Source organism: Hemicordylus capensis, chromosome 2 (assembly GCF_027244095.1).
Source record: "Hemicordylus capensis ecotype Gifberg chromosome 2, rHemCap1.1.pri, whole genome shotgun sequence".
Lineage (NCBI taxonomy): Eukaryota > Metazoa > Chordata > Lepidosauria > Squamata > Cordylidae > Hemicordylus > Hemicordylus capensis.
The window spans coordinates 239,961,898-239,978,960 of NC_069658.1; the positions used below are offsets into that span (position 1 = coordinate 239,961,898).

Here is a 17,063-nt window from a genome sequence, read left to right on the forward strand (position 1 = left end):
AGTTTCTTTTACTCTCAGCATACACGCATGCCTAGGCAGACTCCGCTGTGTTGTGCATCAGTGCACTCTGCTGTAATAAAAGGGTATCTCTTGCCAGAGAGAATTCCCAACACTGTGCACATGCCCATATTTGGCAAACCTCTCAGTTTGGTCACTTAGCACAAGCAAAATAACAAACAACTTCAGGGAGTAACTCCATGGCCTTTCTCTCATCAAAGAGAAGGAAGCTGGCGAAGCCCTTACGGACAGGGCTTCCAGCTCTTGGAGTATCCGGCCAGGGAAGCCACTTTGCAGCATGAGGGAAGCAGCCCCTCCCCTCTCTACTCTGAGTTTTCTTTTGTGTAGGTTCACACATAGTCCGCTTCCATGTTTTGCTTGTGGTCAATGGCTTCCTAGAGGAGGCGAGCTGTCATGCCTCCCTTTCCCACCCAAAGGGTTAGTCATGTAATTAAAGCATTCTATGTGATCTAGCTCTGTTGAAGTGTACACACACACACAAACACACACTTTGGTTTAATTAGCCATCAGCCTTGGGTTCTAAGCCACCTAATGGCACAGTGGGGAAGCAACCTACATAGAGAGCAGGAGATTGTTGGTTTCAATCCCTGCTGGTGTATTTCCCAGATGATGATGATGATGATGATGATGATGATTTTTACATTTATATCCCACTCTTCCTCCAAGGAGCCCAGAGCGGTGTACTACATACTTGAGCTTCTCCTCACAACAACCCTGTGAAGTAGGTTAGGCTGAGAGAGAAGTGACTGGCCCAGAGTCACCCAGACAGTTTCATGGCTGAATGGGGATTTGAACTCGGGTCTCCCCGGTCCTAGTCCAGCACTCTAACCACTACACCACACTGGCTCCTGACTATGAGACTATGAGAAACACCTGTATCAGGCAGCAGCGATATAGGAAGGTGCTGAAAGGCATCATCTCATACTGCACGGGAAATGGCAATGGTAAACCCCTCCTGTATTCTGCCAAGAAAACCACATGGCTCTGTGGGGGCCAGGAGTCAACACTGACTCAACGGCATGATCTTTCCTTTCCTTTCCCTTGGTTTCTATTCCCCACCATGACCCAACCAAACACACACACACACACACACACATTCTCAACAGTCTGCATATCCTCCTTAATAATCCCTTTCACTCCCTCATTGTCTAAAGCTCCAGCCATCTCCCTGGCAGGTTTCCTGCATCTGATGTATTTAAATAAGTTTTTGTTATTCTCCTTGATGCTTTTAGCTAAATGTTCCTCAAACTCTCTTTTTGCCTCCCTTATTGTCACCTTGCACCTAGATGTTATCTGCCGAGACGTCTCCAGGGTATGGCAGCCACGGCATGTGCCATGGGTGCCTCCTGAAGGGGCCGCAACTGCCATGACTGTCCCCTGTGCCAGTGCCCAAAATGAATTCAGTGGCCGGGCGGGTGCCCGCCTGGCATGCCCCGCTGCTCACCGCTGGCTCCGGACACCCAGACGGACCTGGCACCCCCGCACCCCCCCATTCGTGCAGGCCTAGCACTTCCGTTTGCGTCATGTGACTACACAGTCACATCTCTGGGTGCCTGGCGAGCGCTCATTGGCTGGTGGAGACTAGCGCCCTGAGCTGATTGGGCCGCCAGCCTCTGAGCCGGTTCCCAGCGCGCAGGCGTCGCCATCAGCGGCCTGGGCGAGGCGATTTTCTCAACTGGAGGAGCCAGCCAGCCAGCCTCAGCCTGCCTACTCCCTGCTGCTGCACGAGGCTCCCGGAGAGCCTTTCGTTGTGGCCGGCACCACTCACTGAGGGAGTGGAGGGAGAGTTTCGCTTCTTACGGCTCAGCTCTCCGTTCTGTGCTGCTGATAATTAATTGAGTTGGGTGGCTGAACAATGGAACCAGGGGCGTAGCAAGGTTGGCGTGGGCCCAGAGACAAGATTTTAAAATGGGCCCCCCCTCACTGAAGCTCAGCTCATGAAGTAAAGAAATCTTAGATGAGGCTGAATAGTGGCAACAAAAAGCATCATATATATCTCTATCTCTATCTCTATCTCTATCTCTATCTCTATATCCCCAATGCAAGTCATTTCATGGTACTAGAGAACATAGGAAACTGCCATCTACTAAGTCAGACCATTGGGCTATCTAGCTCAGTATTGTCTACCCAGACTGGCAGCGGCTTCTCTGAGGTTGCAGGCAGGAACCTCTCTCTCAGCCCTGTCTTGGAGATGCTGCCAGGGAGGGAACTTGAAACCTTCTGCTCTTTCCAGAGCGGCTTCATCCCCTGAGAGGAATCTCTTCCAGTGCCCACACTTCTAGTCTCCCATTCATATGCAACCAGGGCAGACCCTGCTTAGCTATGGGGACAAGTCATGCTTGCTACCACAAGACCAGCTCTCCTCTCCCAAAGAAAGACATGCTGTTCTGGTAGCTCCAGGTCTTAACACTCACATCAATTTCAGAGGATGAATACAACTGAAGGAAGCCCAGCTTGGGGAGTCAGTGTTGTGACTTGCCTCTGGGGTCCCCCAAGGCAGTGGGCCCCCAGACAACTGTCTCCCCTTGCCCTATTAAAGTTACGCCCTTGAATGGAACCTCCGCGTGGTCTCCTCTAGTCTGTGCCCATTTTCAAAAAGAACTGGGGCGAGGGTGGGATTGATTGGGAGGTGTTCAAAAGGCAAACGATTGTCTCCCACGGTCTGGATGGCTGCAGCGTGGTGGGAAATAAGCACAACGGGCTGGTTTTAGGACTCTGTTTTTAATCTGCGAGTTGTAGCACGGCATCTGCAGGAGGGCAGAGGATGTGCACCCCTGACGTATACAATATTGCTACACAATTCCACACACACAGTATTGTGTAGGGGAGATGCACTCTTCCATGGGGTGTTACATATGACCAGTGTCTCATTTAAACCACACCCTCTGCCACTGCAGGTGCATTGAACCCTTCAGCAAAGCAGAAGAGGAAAATGGGCATTACAGAAAGAAGAGAGAAATCCACAAGGCGTTGCATCTATTTGTAAACCAGAAGCATGTGTTGGGCTGCCTGCCCGTCTGTGCAGGTGTGCTCTGCCGGTGCGCAGACACACGCCACTCCTGTAAGGTGGCTGAAAGGATTAACAACAGAAAGGAATACAGTGGGAGCAGCAGTGGGCGGCCCTATGCAAATATATCGCCAATGGGGAGGCAGGAAGTCGTGGAACTGACAAGGTCCGAAGATTCCGCTCATTCGGAAATGAAAACCTCCGAGCAGGAGAGGCTGAACCCCAAGGCTCGAAAGAGCAGCATTTGCGGAGGTGTCTCTGGAGTGGTAGCAAGTGGGGTCCCGCCGGCTGCGGCGTCAGCCCCCTCGGGGTGCTGTGTGGCTTCTAGAGCATGAGAATAAGTCAGGAGGAATAGTGGTTAGCACTTTGAAACATGGTTGATATTGCTTCTTGGTCTAATAGCTAAGATTGGTGTAGTGTCTGTCAGGGTGGATTTGATTTAAATCAAACTGATTTAAATCATGATTTAAATCATTAGCAGGGTGGATAAAGATCAAAAAAATCTGATTTAAATTTTAAAAATTGGATTTTTTAAAATTTAAATTGGATTTTTTTGATTTTTATCCACCCTGCTAGTGATTTAAATCATGATTTAAATCAGTTTGATTTAAATCAAATCCACCCTGGTGTCTGTTCTTATCAGTGCAATAACTGATATGTTTTTTATATGAGGACTGAATATTAACTGGATTTTTAGAGCTAGGATGGGAAATAAAAGCTTCCTTCATTCACTCCAAGCATCAACCTGGTATTGCAGTGTCTCCAGGAATGGTGTTTTTCCTTTTGGGAAGAGAATTGCTTGTTCAAAAATAGATTTAAGAAATCGTTATTCTTTTTCTGTTTTGTTGCTTTGCTCTCTGTGATTTAGGCAACTGCTGAAAAGTTCGTTTCTCTTAAAATACTTTCCCCCACAATTCTCATCACAGTTCTGCTTTCTTCCCATTGTCTATGATGCTTGTTCATCTCTAAAGATGCTGAAAGCCTCTCAAAACAGGCTCAGATTCTGACAATCAGTACATTTGGGATGGGCGTTTCCCTGGCCTTGAGGCTTGGCTGAGCTGCTGCTCCTGGGCTGGCTGGGGGAGAGGGGTGAAGGGCAAGCCTCCCTCTCAGAGCCGCAGGGCATTTATTTGGGGGCGAGCCTGATTACTCCCACCAGGCATATCTATCTACCTATCTGTCTGAATTTATGGTTTATCTAACATTTTGTGAAGCAAATAAAATTCAGGAACATAATGGCAGAAAATAAAATTGTTATTTATTTGTTATTGTTATTTTTACATTTATATCCCGCTCTTCCTCCAAGGAGCCCAGAGCGGTGTACTACATACTTAAGCTTCTTTTTCACAACAACCCTGTGAAGTAGGTTGGGCTGAGAGAGAAGTGACTGGCCCAGAGTCACCCAGCTAGTTTTTTATGGCTGAATGGGGATTTGAACTCGGGTCTCCCTGGTCCTAATCCAGCACTCTAACCACTACACCACACTGGCATACATAGCTATCATATTATAAGCACACGTTTCTAAAATGTATAGTGACCATTTTGTAACATGACAAACTTCATAGAGTTTATTGGCATAACTGATCGGGGGAGCAGGCAAATAATTAAAGTGTTAGAATGAGAAATTCCAGAAGAGACCTGTGATTGTTAAGGCTAGTTCCCAGAGTCCAGCGTACCAGTGGTCAGAGTCAGGGAGTGCCTCACTTTTCTGGTGGAACACAATCTCCTTCTTTGCTGCTGTTAGTCCAGATTCGATAAAGTCTTTATGTGCTCTTTGTAGATCTCCTAACTGTATACCTAGCAATGCCAGCACTGGATCAGATTGTATATCAGACCCAAACATTGAGCCAAATTCTAAAAAAAGGTTTGTGCAATAAAGCTGATTTATTTTTTTAAAACAACCCCACCACATAGGGAAACTTTCTCCACCGTTCTCCGCATTTCCTCCACCTGGCATGCCCAGTTCTGCATGCCCAAGAGCCCAGCACTTCTCATGCAGATGAATCTATTTGAAGCTGCCCCTAGGAACACTGGAAGCTGCCCTGTACTGAGTCAGACCCTTGGTCCAGCTAGCTCGATATGTTCTACTCCAACCGGCAGCAGCTCTCCAAGGTTTCGGGCAGGAGTCTTTCCCAGTCCTACGTGGAGATGCTGCCGCCAGGGATTGAACCTGGGACCTTCTGCCTGCAAATCAAATGCTCTGCCATGGAGCTATGGCCCCACTCATACCTCTTCTGTAGGCAGCCCCCTACCCACCTGCCCAGTTTAATCCAAGCGATTTTCTAGCCAACCCACCTGCTAACTGGGCAAAGAGGCACCTTTTTAACGTGGTGATTCTCTTTATTTGGCAGGGGGAGAGTCACTGGCCCTATCCACCCCCAGCACAGTACCTCCAGTGACTGTTGCTAGTGTCTGTCGTGTTTATTTTTAGATTGTGAGCCCTTCGGGGACAGGGATCCATCTTACTTATTTATTTATTTATTTATTTATTTATTTATTTATTTATTTATTATTTCTCCATTTAAACCACTTTGGAAATTTTTGTTGAAAAGCCGTATACAAATTGTTGTTGTTTCCCCAGAAGTAAGTTGCTGCTTTCTTCTTATTTTTATGTATTTATTCACTTTCTATACCGCCCTTCCAAAAATGGCTCAGGGTGGTTTACACAGAGAAATAATACATAAATAAGATGGATCCCTGTCCCCAAAGGGCTCACAATATTTAAAAAAAACCAAAAATATGACATTGATTTTGATGACTTAGTTTTAAATTAGATCGAGTGGGTAGGATGAATACTCTGTTACAGTATTTTGCCTTCACTAGAATCACCTCACACAGGAAGTTCATCCTGTTGGAGTCAGTGGGACTCCTCTCTGGGAAATGTGTAGGATCAGGTTCCCAAATTGTATCCCCTACTGAAGCTGTATAAGTACAAGCAGCTGGAATTACTGCATCCCCCAGCCCCACCTCCACACACTGTTTCCCTCGTCTCCATCTTCTTTCCCTCCCTAGTCTCTTTCCTTCTTTCAAAGTTTAGATTGTAATCTCCTCAGGGCAGGGACCTGTCACCCTGTTTATTTTCTCCTGCTGACTGGGCAAAGTGGCACCTTTCAGAGCGCTGGGTGTTCTATAATTAGCATGGGGAGAGAAACTGCCCCTCTTTGGCCCAGCATCACTTCCCTCCAGTGGCTGCGGCTGGTGTCCCCCTTCAGTGTTCCCTCTAACAGGGATTCCCAGATGTTGCTGACTACAACTCCCAGAACCCCCAGCTGCAATGGCTTTTGCTTGGGGATCTGGGGAGTTGTAGTCAACAACATCTGGGAATCCCTGTTAGAGGGAACACTGTCCGCCCCTATTTCATTTTAGACTGTGAGCCCTCTGAGGATAGGGGACCCTCTTCAGGCCCTCGTGTGACACACAGTTTGGGAATCACCTCTGCTAGCTGGGCCAGGAGGACTGCAAGCTCTCCAGGGACGAGGGATCATCTTCTTCTCATTATTGTTCTGTACAAACCACTTTCAGAACCTCTTCACTGATTACCAGCATATAAATAATAATAAGAGTGAATAAAAATACATACATACATAATACATACATACATTGATTGATTAAGTGCCATCAAGTCTGTGTCAACTCTTAGCGACCACATAGATAGATTCTCTCCAGGATGATCTGTCTTCAACTTGGCCTTTAAGCTCTCTCAGTGGTGCATTCATTGCTGTCATAATTGAGCCCATCCACCTTGCTGCTGGTCGTCTGCTTCTTCTCTTTACTTCAGCATTGTGGACTTCTCAAGGGAGATGGATCTTCACATAATGTGTCCAAAGTATGATAGTTTGAGCCTGGTCATTTGTGCCTCGAGTGAAAATTCTGGATTGATTTGTTCTATGATCCATTTGTTTCTTTTCCTGACTGTCCATGGTATCCTCAAAAGTCTTAACCACTACCAAAGTTCAAAAGCTTCAATGCTTTTTCTGTCTTGCTTCTTCAAGGTCCAGCTTTCGCATCCATAGAGTGTCATAGGAAAAACCATTGTCCAAACAATGCTGTACATACATACATACATACATGCATACATGCTGACATATGGAGCAAGGGTGCAGTGAGAGAGCAGCCTAGCAGAACTTTTCAACTAACTGCACTGATTCAGTGAGGAATAGGCAATTTTTGATGCCTTCCCCTTCCCCAGGTAACCCTTAATGCCACCTCAACATACAGGTATGTCCCAAAGCAGGAGCGTAACAAGGCTGGAGTGGTCCCAGAGACAAAATTTTAAAATGGGCCCCTCACTGATACACACACACACACACACACACATACACACACACACTTCACAATATATAGTCAAGTGACTTGCCTTGGGGGGGCCCCTCGAGGCGTGGGGGGCCCCAGGCAGCCGCCTCCCCTTGCCTAATAGTAGTTACGCCCCTGTCCCAAAGGACTAGACAGCCCTCAGGGACATACTCTCCCCTGCTAACTTGGCAAAGAAGCAGCTTTTAATGTGGCGATTCTCTTTATTTAGCAGGGGGAGAGTAACTGACACTATCCACCCCCAGCACAGGACCTCCAGTGACTGTTGCTGGTGTCTATCTTATGTTTCTTTTTTAGATTGTGAGCTTGCTACTACAAGACCAGGTCTCCTCTTTATTATTTCTCTGTGTAAACCACCCTAAGCCATTTTTGGAAGGGTGGTATAGAAATTGAATTATTATTATTATTATTATTATTATTATTATTATTATTATTATTATTAATACTGGGAACAGCCTATATTCTGTGACGATATCTATAACAACAGCAGCAACATTGACAATAAAATTCAGCCATCCCAGGTCCTTGAGAAGGACTCGATGTCTGGATAAAACAAACCAGTCAATAACATCTGTCTGACTGTGCAAACAAGAAATAATTAATAATAAATAAATAAATAAATAAATAAATAAATAATAGTAATTTTGGGGGAGTCACAGAGGGCTTCCTGAATCCTGGGGAAGGGGAGGCTATCAAAATCTGCCAATTCCTCAATGAATCAGTGCAGTTAATTGGAAAGTTTTGCTAGGTTGCTCTCGCAACGCACTGCTGCACCCTTGCTCTTGCACTACACTATTGCATCTTTGCTCTGCATGTCAGCTAATAATAATGGCTGGCATGACAGGGAAAATTATTCATAGTAGTTCCTTTGAAATTAAAAGGCCAAGTTAGGCATTATTTATGTTGGTTAAGGCTTCCAGATTGGGCTCCCCCAATGTTACCCAATACTACATACTGCACACATTTGACACACCCACTATTTTTGGACTACAGTTCCCATCATCCCTAGGCACAGTGACCAATAAGGATGATGGAAGTTGTAGTTCTGTTCAACATCTGCAGGAGGGTAGAAGTTCTGCACTCCTGACATCCTCTGGAAGTGAGTCCCTCCTCTCTGAGCCCCCACATAGGAAGCTCCCATATACTGAGTCAGACCATTTGTCCACCTTGCTCAGTATTGTCTACACAGACTGGCAACGTTTTTTAATTTTACAAATGTGGCCAGTGCTCTAGATCAGTCTTCAACTCCTCCAACTACCTTGGAGGAGTGATGTGCTCCTAAATTGGGGTCTGAGTAATTTCTCTAATAAGGATAGATCCTTAGGAAAGCACAGTGTAACTTCATGGTTCATCACATGTAATAAATAAGAAAGACCCATATTCATCAGTTGTCACTAACTGAGTTGTTTTATTAAAGAGATGCATGATTTGCATATATACTGAAATAAAGCCACACAATTAATTTCTAGAGCAAAACTTCAATTTCCACCAAAGGGGGTGCAGTGTATATTTGGTACACTGTCCTTCAAATCCAGTTCCGAGAAATCACCTTTGTTTCTGCTGGTAGAAAGGCATTTCAACCCTAACCCTTTCCCTTAGCATGTGCAGAGAGGTATAGTTCCCTTACTTTCCTTTGGAAAACTCAGTCTATCTGGGCAGTGTCTTAGCCTTTTCAGTGTATGCCTATTGCAGCTGGGATTGGGGGGGGGAGGGGTTGTGTGTGTGTGTGTGTTTTGGAATGCAGCTTCCCATAATGAACTACTAAAGTATTTTGGAGCTAAGGAAGAAGAGCCTTAAATACTGTCATCACACCTAACATTATTTCTCTTAAATAAAATAAATACATAGGGGTTTGCCAAGTTACCCCTAAGAGCAAAGTCAGTGGCTATAATGCAAATGTAAAAAGAGTGCTGGCAGGCTAGTGTAGCAGTTAGAGTAAAAACACACAAGTTATTGCTTCTTGGCCATGGGAGGAGAGCTGGTCTATGGGAGGAGAGCTGGTCTTGTGGTATCAAGCATGAATTGTCTCCTTTGCTAAGCAGTGTCCTCACCGATTTGCATTCAAATGGGAGACTACATGTGAGCTCTATAAGACATTCCTCTTAGGGGATGGGGCTGCTCCGGGAAGAACATCTGCATGTTTACATGCAGAAGGTTCCAAGTTCCCTCCCTGGAATTTCCAGATCGAGCTGAGATAGACTTCTGCCTGCAACCTTGGAGAAGACACCACCAGTCTGTGTAGACAATGCTGAGCTGGATGGACCAATGGTTTGACCCAGTATTAAGCAGTCAGCTTCCTATGTTGCTTTCAGAGAAACGAAGACTGCTGCATCACAACAATTTTTGGGAATTACTTGATGAAGACCTTGATGGTGAAGCAGAGATGTGCCAATTGCGGGGAGAACAGATACTATTGGTTTTATGATGTGAGGAATGGGGACATTTTCAATTTTTGCACAGGATCACTCTTGTCTTGGATCTTTTTAAAGGGAAGTCTCAATTCAGTCTTTTTGGTGCCTATCTGAATGCAAAAAACTTATTTGGTTAGCAGATAATAAGACACATGGATAATTGTTTAGTTCAGCTGGGGGGGATGGGCTACCACAGTTGTTTGGAGGAAAAAAGGTGGAAGGAGGAAGAGGAACCTTCCCTTGGGAAAAGGAAAAACGCTGGGTGCTCTTAACAAATCACGGGAAAGGCTTGGAGGGGAAGTCAGGGGGACCCGTGTCCCATCTGAGCCTGTCCAACTGCTGTTGGATTACAACTCCCATAATCCGCAGCTGCCATTTATTCCTGCTAGGGATGACCAGAATAATCACGAATAGCTCTCAACAACAGCTTCCCGTTGGTCACTCCCGGACGAAGGACTGCTCAAGGCAAAGCGAGGGACCAAGCTTCAGAAGTCACAAAGAATTAATCCGGAGTGTAGACTCCACCCATATAAACGGCCTTCTCTCCTGGCCATGCACTCTCGTTGCCCTCCGTCAAAGGATGAAGAGGAAGCTTTGCTTCCCCGGCTGGAACGGCAATCTAAGGGTTAACGAGAGAGAGAGAGCGCGCGCGAGAGAGAGAGAGCGAGAGCACAAATTTATGAATGGGCGCCTTGGATTGAAAGTTAAAAGGCCCCTTATCCAGGTGAGTAGTTTGCCTCTTCTGAAGGGCAAGGAAGAGAAGCAGCCCCGCTTGGGCTCCCGTCCCGACTGAGATGCCAGCTCAGAGTTAAGGGGAGAGAGACGTGGATCCTAGAGAGGGCAAAAGGGGTCGTGATTGGCATCGCATCAGTCTCTTCCTGCCCCGCCTCCATCCCTGGGAAAGAGGACTCCGGGATTCGGTGAGCCGCTCGGGGTGTCTATTCGGAGGGGAGTCTCGGTGGCGGACGGGAGGGAGGGGGGATGAAGGCTAAGGAAGGGGCAGGCGGTCGGTCAGGCTGGCTGCATGCAACTCCCTCCGGGGAGAACAAAGCCCAGAAAGTGAGTGGGGTGAAAGGGGGAAAGAAAGTCACCCCAGCCCTTCATTGCAGCTCACGGGGGGCTGGGTGGCCTGTGTGGGGCCCGGGCTGATCCCTCTGCAGTTCCGCGCAAGCCAAGAAAAGCTTTTTTCCTGCTGCTTGCAAAGAAGGAGGCTTTGAGGAGGAGGCTGAAGCCAGTTTTCAAGCTACGCGCCATAAATAGCTCTGCGGGGCCCTAATGCGAAAGACAGACAGTGGTCTCCGGAGGAGGAGGAAGCGGGGAGCAGAAAGAGGGTTGGTGGTGGGGAGAAGGCTGTTGTGGCCAGCGGGGCGCACAAAGCTAGCCTTTTCGGGGAGGAGGTGGGGTGTTGCATTGGTGGTCTGTGGCCTGTAAATGAAGGCACCTGCTTCCATTCTCTAGGAGGATTTCCACACAGGGCTGTTACTGCGCATCTGCTCTGGAAGAGAGAGTGTGGGTTCACACATCAGCCAGACTTACCCCGAAGTCCATTCGAGATTTCTGGGTTTTGAAATCCTGGTTTTAAGCAAGTTTTTCTGAATACCCCACAGCAAATGCCAGGGAGAGGCACTGACATAGAATCTTCGCAATTATTAACATGATAAGAGCAAAGCACTCTTTAGTGCAAGGCAAAGATTAAGGGCAAGGCAAATAGAACGGCCTTGCCTAGCTGTGAAGAGTGGGAAAACCAGTTTTCAGTTTCAGCAAGCTCTCTGAAAGTTCTAGTTACAAAACCTCTTGTGTATGCTCAAGTTGACTTTTTAAAACAATATATTAGTCTGCTTGCTTAAGGTTTTCACTGGTTAAAAAACCCCTGCTAATTTAACCCCTGCTAATTTGGCAAAGAGGCACCTTTTACTGTGGTGATTCTCTTTATTTAGCAGGGAGAGAGTAACTGGCCCTATCCACCCCCAGCACAGGACCTCCAGTGACTGTTGCTGGTGTCTATGTTATGTTTCTTTTTAGATTGTGAGCCCTTCGGGGACAGGGTTCCATCTTATTTGTTTGTTATTTCTCCGTGTAAACCGCCCTGAGCCATTTTTGGAAGGGCGGTATAGAAATCAAATAAATAAATATATATATATATATAAATATATAAATAGGTTTTACCAATAAACTGATGTAAAGCACACCATACATGTGGTGGTGGTGGGGGAAGAGAAGAAATCTGTTAGTGTATACAAATACTCCCAGTCTAAGATACGAGGTTTTGAAGGCAACATTGTGTTCCTCCTCATGGAGCGCACTCTCTCTCACACACACACATATTCACACACACTCTGCATTGGCTAGAATGAAAATGCAGAGGCATGCAATGTGAACCTGCACAAAAAGGAAACCTAAGTGCAGAGGGGAGGGGCAGTTTCTCTCATGCTGGAAATGTAATTTGAAGTGGCTTTGCTCATACCCCAAGAGCTGGAAGTGCTGTGTGGTCCCTCAGGAAGCTTCAAGTCCCTGCGAGAAACCACTGAGATTTGGGGTCTTGAACACATTGTGTGGCAGTTGGGGGAGGATCTCCTCCTCTTTTACCACACTGAGCACCCCGATGTTGGACGAAACTGGTTATGGGGCTTTCTCTTGGGGTGAGGATCTGGAATATGTGCCACCAATGCACCTAGTCAGGATAGAACCAGGAGGAACTAGGTGACAGGCAGGAATTGAACAGACAAAGTCTACCATAGTGATTCCATGTGGGAAAACAATATCTGCTGAATTTCTATCTCTCACATAGATACTGAAGACGCATAAATCCAGTGTCATAGTCCTGGTATGGATAGATTGAGATGAGAGTTTAACACACCCTTTATCGACATGAACATTTTTTGTAAAGCAAACTAAGAAGCTCCCTTTGACTCTCCACTGAAATGCCAGGTCAGAATTAAGGTGAGAGAGACATGAATCCTAGAAAGGGGAAAAGTTTCTTCCTGCCCTGTCCCCTTCCCTGGGAAAGAGACCTGGGATTTGGGGAGCCCAAATTTGGAGGGGAGTTTTGGAGGGAACGTGGGTGATAAAGATCAAGGAAGGGGTGGGCCAGCTGCATGTAACTCCAGGGGAAGAGCAAAGCCCAGGAAGTGAATGTGGTCAAAGGTGGTGATGGTGGTGGTGGGGGGGCAGTGTTCCCTCTAACAGGGATTCCCAGATGTTGTTCACTACAGCTTCAAGCATCCCCAGGTGCAGTGGCCTTTGGCTGGGGATTATGGGACTTGTAGTCCACAACATCTGGGAATTCTTGTTAGAGGGAACACTGATGGGGGCAGAAATGGAAAAGAAAGCCAAGCCCCCAGCCCCGCATTTCAGCTCATGGGGAGATGGCCTGTGTGCCGCTGATCTCTCTACAGTTCCTCCCAAGCCGAGATAAGCTTCTTTCCTGCTGTTTGCAAAAGAAGGAGGGATTGAGGAGACTGAAGCCAGGTTTCAAGCCCCTTGCTATAAATAGCTTTGCAGTGCCCTAATGGGAAAGAGAGTGGTCCCAGAATGAGGAGGAGGAAAGGAGGAGAGGCATATCTGGCTGGAGTATTTGGGGAGGAAAGAGGGATGGGGGGGTAGGGAGAGAGAAGGCTGTTTTGGGCAGTGGGGGTACATAGGAACATAGGGAACTGCCATATACTGAGTCAGACCATTGGTCTATCTAGCTCAGTATTGTCTTCACAGACTGGCAGCGGCTTCTCCAAGGTTGCAGGCAGGAATCCCTCAGCCCTATCTTGGAGAAGCCAGGGATCCCCTGAGGGGAATATCTTGCAGTGCTCACACATCAAGTCTCCCATTCCTATGCAACCAGGGCAGACCCTGCTTGGCTATGGGGACAAGTCATGAGTGCTACCACAAGACCAGCTCTCCTCCTTGGTACAAAGCCAGCCTTTTCAGGGAGGAGGCACTACATTGGTCTGTGACTTGCAAATGAACCTCCTTCTGTTCTCCAGGCAAACATCTCCTGTGGATGTTTGGCTCCTTTCCTATAGGGGAAAGGTCTTTGTCAGGAGCTCAAATAATCCCTTTTCCTTAGTGAAATGCCTCCACCACTTGGGGGTGTTCTACTTCAAGCACAAAACAAAGTTTTATCTTTGCAGAACTCAGTGGCCCCACCCATTACAGCTGTTCCTGTCCGCTGGTGAAAGAACTTCAGGCTTCTTGGAGGCTGCCTTTGGAGCACGGAATTGGAGATGGAAATGCAAGACTCAGGTGGCCCAGAGACCATCAAGGCTGGGAGCAGTCAGGAATTCTGGGAAAGGAGTCTGCTGGAAATCCTGCACAAGGACACGCTCCCTTCAGATGTACAGCGCCAGCGCTTCAGGCAGTTCCGCTACCAGGAGGTTGAGGGGCCCCGACAGGTGTGCAGCCGACTCCACCACCTTTGCCGTCAGTGGCTCAAACCAGAGCAACGCACAAAACACCAGATCATGGACCTTGTGATCCTAGAGCAGTTTCTAACCATCCTGCCCATGGAGATGGAGAGCTGGGTGAGGGAATGTGGAGCAGAGACCAGTTCGCAGGCAGTGGCCCTGGCAGAAGGTTTCCTCCTGAGCCAGGCAGAGGCCAAGAAGCAGGAAGAGCAGCAGGTGAGAGAGCTGCTTGAAGAGCAAATGAGTTCTCTTCATATGTTCATTGGTTTTAAAAATTGTTATCCCAGCTTTCTGTGAAAGTTCAAGGTGTCACTAATATCAGAAAGCAGTAAAGCTAATTAATGGTTAAGTCTGATTACTGAAACTGAGAATAATATATGCAAGGAGAAATGTCCTTAATTTGCCCAGATTTCTCTCAGTGTCCTTGCAGGGGAAGTATCCTAATCCTCCTCCTTTCACTCACCCACCTCGGCCATTGCCTTTTCTAAACCCTGCCTCCCGCTTCCCTACCTGGGATTTTTGTTGGTGTTTCAGGTGCAGGGGCGGCTCTCAAAACCGTCTACTGCTGATTCTGAGGCAGAGAAAGCTCTATCAGATGCCAAACTGAAGTTGCGGCAGGCGGGGACCTCTCAGAAGGAGCATGCATATTCCACCTTACTAGGTAAGGAACAATGGATCCCACTTCTGCTGCGTCCCCTTTCTCCCATCTGCCTAAAAAGGGCTACTTCTTTGTTCCCCTGAGTCGGGGGGGGGGGGCGTTTTTCTCTAGTCCAGTGATTCTCAAACTTGGGTCCTCAGGTGTTATTGGACTTCAACTCCCATAATCCCCAACCAAAGGCCACTGAGGCTGGGGAATATGGGAGCTGAAGTCCAATAACACCTGAGGACCCAAGTTTGAGAATCCCTGCTCTAGTCTATCCTGCACAAAGCTGGAGAACTCTTTGGAGTCAACACCTGATGGGGATAGGCAGCAGTCTGTCATCATTATCAGAGCTTCCTTGGAGCAGGGAGCTTTTAGAGCGGTTGCCCTGCAGTCTTGATGGGCAGGGCAGCACTCAAGGAAGGAGTCTGCGGAGTGATTTTTCCTCCTTTTCTCTCCTCTCCTTGCAAAAGTGCTGTTCACTACCAGAAATTTGTCCATGAGATCAGTCCTTTTGCAGGGAAAGGATAGAAGCAAACATCACTTCCAGATTTCATTCCCCGTGTGCTACTCTGCCCATTAATCCTGCAAGTCAGTAATGCTGAAGACTCCCTGCTTTGACACAACTCTGATCCCATGGATGTGTGACTGCCTGTGAAGTCATCCAGCAAGTTAAAAAATGTATATGTCCAAGTCAGCACCTCTAGTTCTGCCCAGGAGTCAGTGGGAGTGGGGTGATCTTTTCCCTAAGCAGGAATTGATACTGGATATATCAGGATAAGCTATCTGGAGAGCCATCTGTCAGGGACACAGTAGCAATTCCATGCAGTGAGCAAGCGGTGGAATTAGAAGAGCTTAAAGGGTCCTTCATACGGTAATGTTTTATGACTCTACGATTAACCATCCTCTCATCACGTTTGTCTCTCTCAGTTCATGGAACACCACTGGAGGTGTTGACAAGGTCATGTCTCCTGTATGTGGAGGAAAATACAGCTTCTACACAACCAGATCAGGTAGGAGAGGCATCATGTGGGGGACAGCCAGGGTGACTTTTTCTGAGCCTGAAATATTTATTTATTTCATGAATTTATATACTGCCTAGTGTAAATATCTCTAGGCAGCATACAGAATTAAAACATAAAATATAACACATTTAAAATTCATAAAAAGATAAAAATTATAGATAAACATTAAATTTTAATGTGTCAAATAAGCAAATCTTTGATTCTCTGGAATCTGCCCACTAGGAAGGCTGTGAGGACTTGAATCCTACCAGAGGACCCTTAGCGGCTCCATCTTATTTCTCTCCAGAGATTTGCTTACATGAGGGCGGGGTGGGGCAAATTGTTTTCTTGCCTGTGAGTCAAATATGTTCTTCTTGCAGGGTGCCGTGTCCTTTGAGGAGGTGGCTGTGCATTTCACGGAGGAGGAGTGGGCCCTTCTGGATGCAGACCGAAGAGCCCTGCACAGAGCAGTCATGGAGGAGAATAGGCAGAATGTGGCCTCTCTGGGTAAGGCTCCCTCTTTTTCCAGAAATTGCTGCTGCTTCTTTCTTGATTGGGACCCAGCCTTCCTTTTTGGTGTGTTCTTATGGCAGGATTGTGGGACCTCTTTGCTGGGTGGGGGAACACTTATCCAGCAGCCTGTGGTTGGAACCACATGAAACAGTGTTAGGCTTTGATATTGGGGGCTTCTTCCTGGATATTTCCCTCAGAGAAATATTCTGAGAAAGTGCTTCTCTTCCCTGTGTTTGAGCCCTGCTGAATCTTTCTCCAAGACTAGTTTTCCCAATTGAATTTCAAGTCAAGCTGGGGGGGAAGCAGCTTCATTTAGGCATCAGACTAATACTTTCGGCTTTAAGCAATGGACCCGGCAGCTTGAACATAAGAACAGCCCTGCTGGATCAGGCCCAAGGCCCATCTAGTCCAGCATCCTGTTACACACAGTGGCCCACCAGATGCCTCTGGGGAGCCCACAAGCAAGAGGTATGTTGCTCCCCTGCAACCGGTATTGAGAGGCATTGTGCTTCTGAGGCTGGAGATGGTCCACAGCCACCAGACTAGTAGCCCTTGATAGACCTGCTCACCTGAATCTGTCTAAGCCCCTTTTTAAAGCCATCCAAGATGGTGGTCATCACCACATCCCATGGCAAATAATTTGATAGATTAATTATGTGTGGTGTGAAAAAGTACTTCCTCTTGTCAGTCCTAAATGTCCCTCCCTTTAGTTTCATGGGGTGACTCCTGGTTCTAGTGTTGTGAGAGAGGGAGAAAAAATTC

The 17,063-nt window shown here is 47.1% G+C and overlaps 1 protein-coding gene and 1 non-coding gene across 5 annotated transcripts in view; both read left to right on the forward strand.

Annotated features, from left to right (window-relative positions):
* Positions 1–3,609: 3,609 nt before the first annotated feature.
* LOC128348352 (U2 spliceosomal RNA) lies at positions 3,610–3,807 on the forward strand. Its single transcript, XR_008318097.1, has one exon. It is a non-coding gene; the product is annotated as a U2 spliceosomal RNA (small nuclear RNA).
* Positions 3,808–10,313: 6,506 nt separating this feature from the next.
* Positions 10,314–17,063, forward strand: part of LOC128347478 (zinc finger protein 420-like) — a 40,318-nt gene continuing 33,568 nt past the window's right edge. For 2 of the 4 annotated variants that reach the window (XM_053302232.1, XM_053302231.1), the window contains exons 1-6: positions 10,486–10,667; positions 12,536–12,687; positions 13,872–14,360; positions 14,679–14,805; positions 15,715–15,797; positions 16,169–16,295. In XM_053302232.1, the coding sequence (XP_053158207.1) occupies positions 13,965–14,360; positions 14,679–14,805; positions 15,715–15,797; positions 16,169–16,295 (733 nt within the window). In that variant the 5' untranslated portion in view covers positions 10,486–10,667; positions 12,536–12,687; positions 13,872–13,964. The other 2 variants (XM_053302229.1, XM_053302230.1) reach the window with 2 other exon arrangements.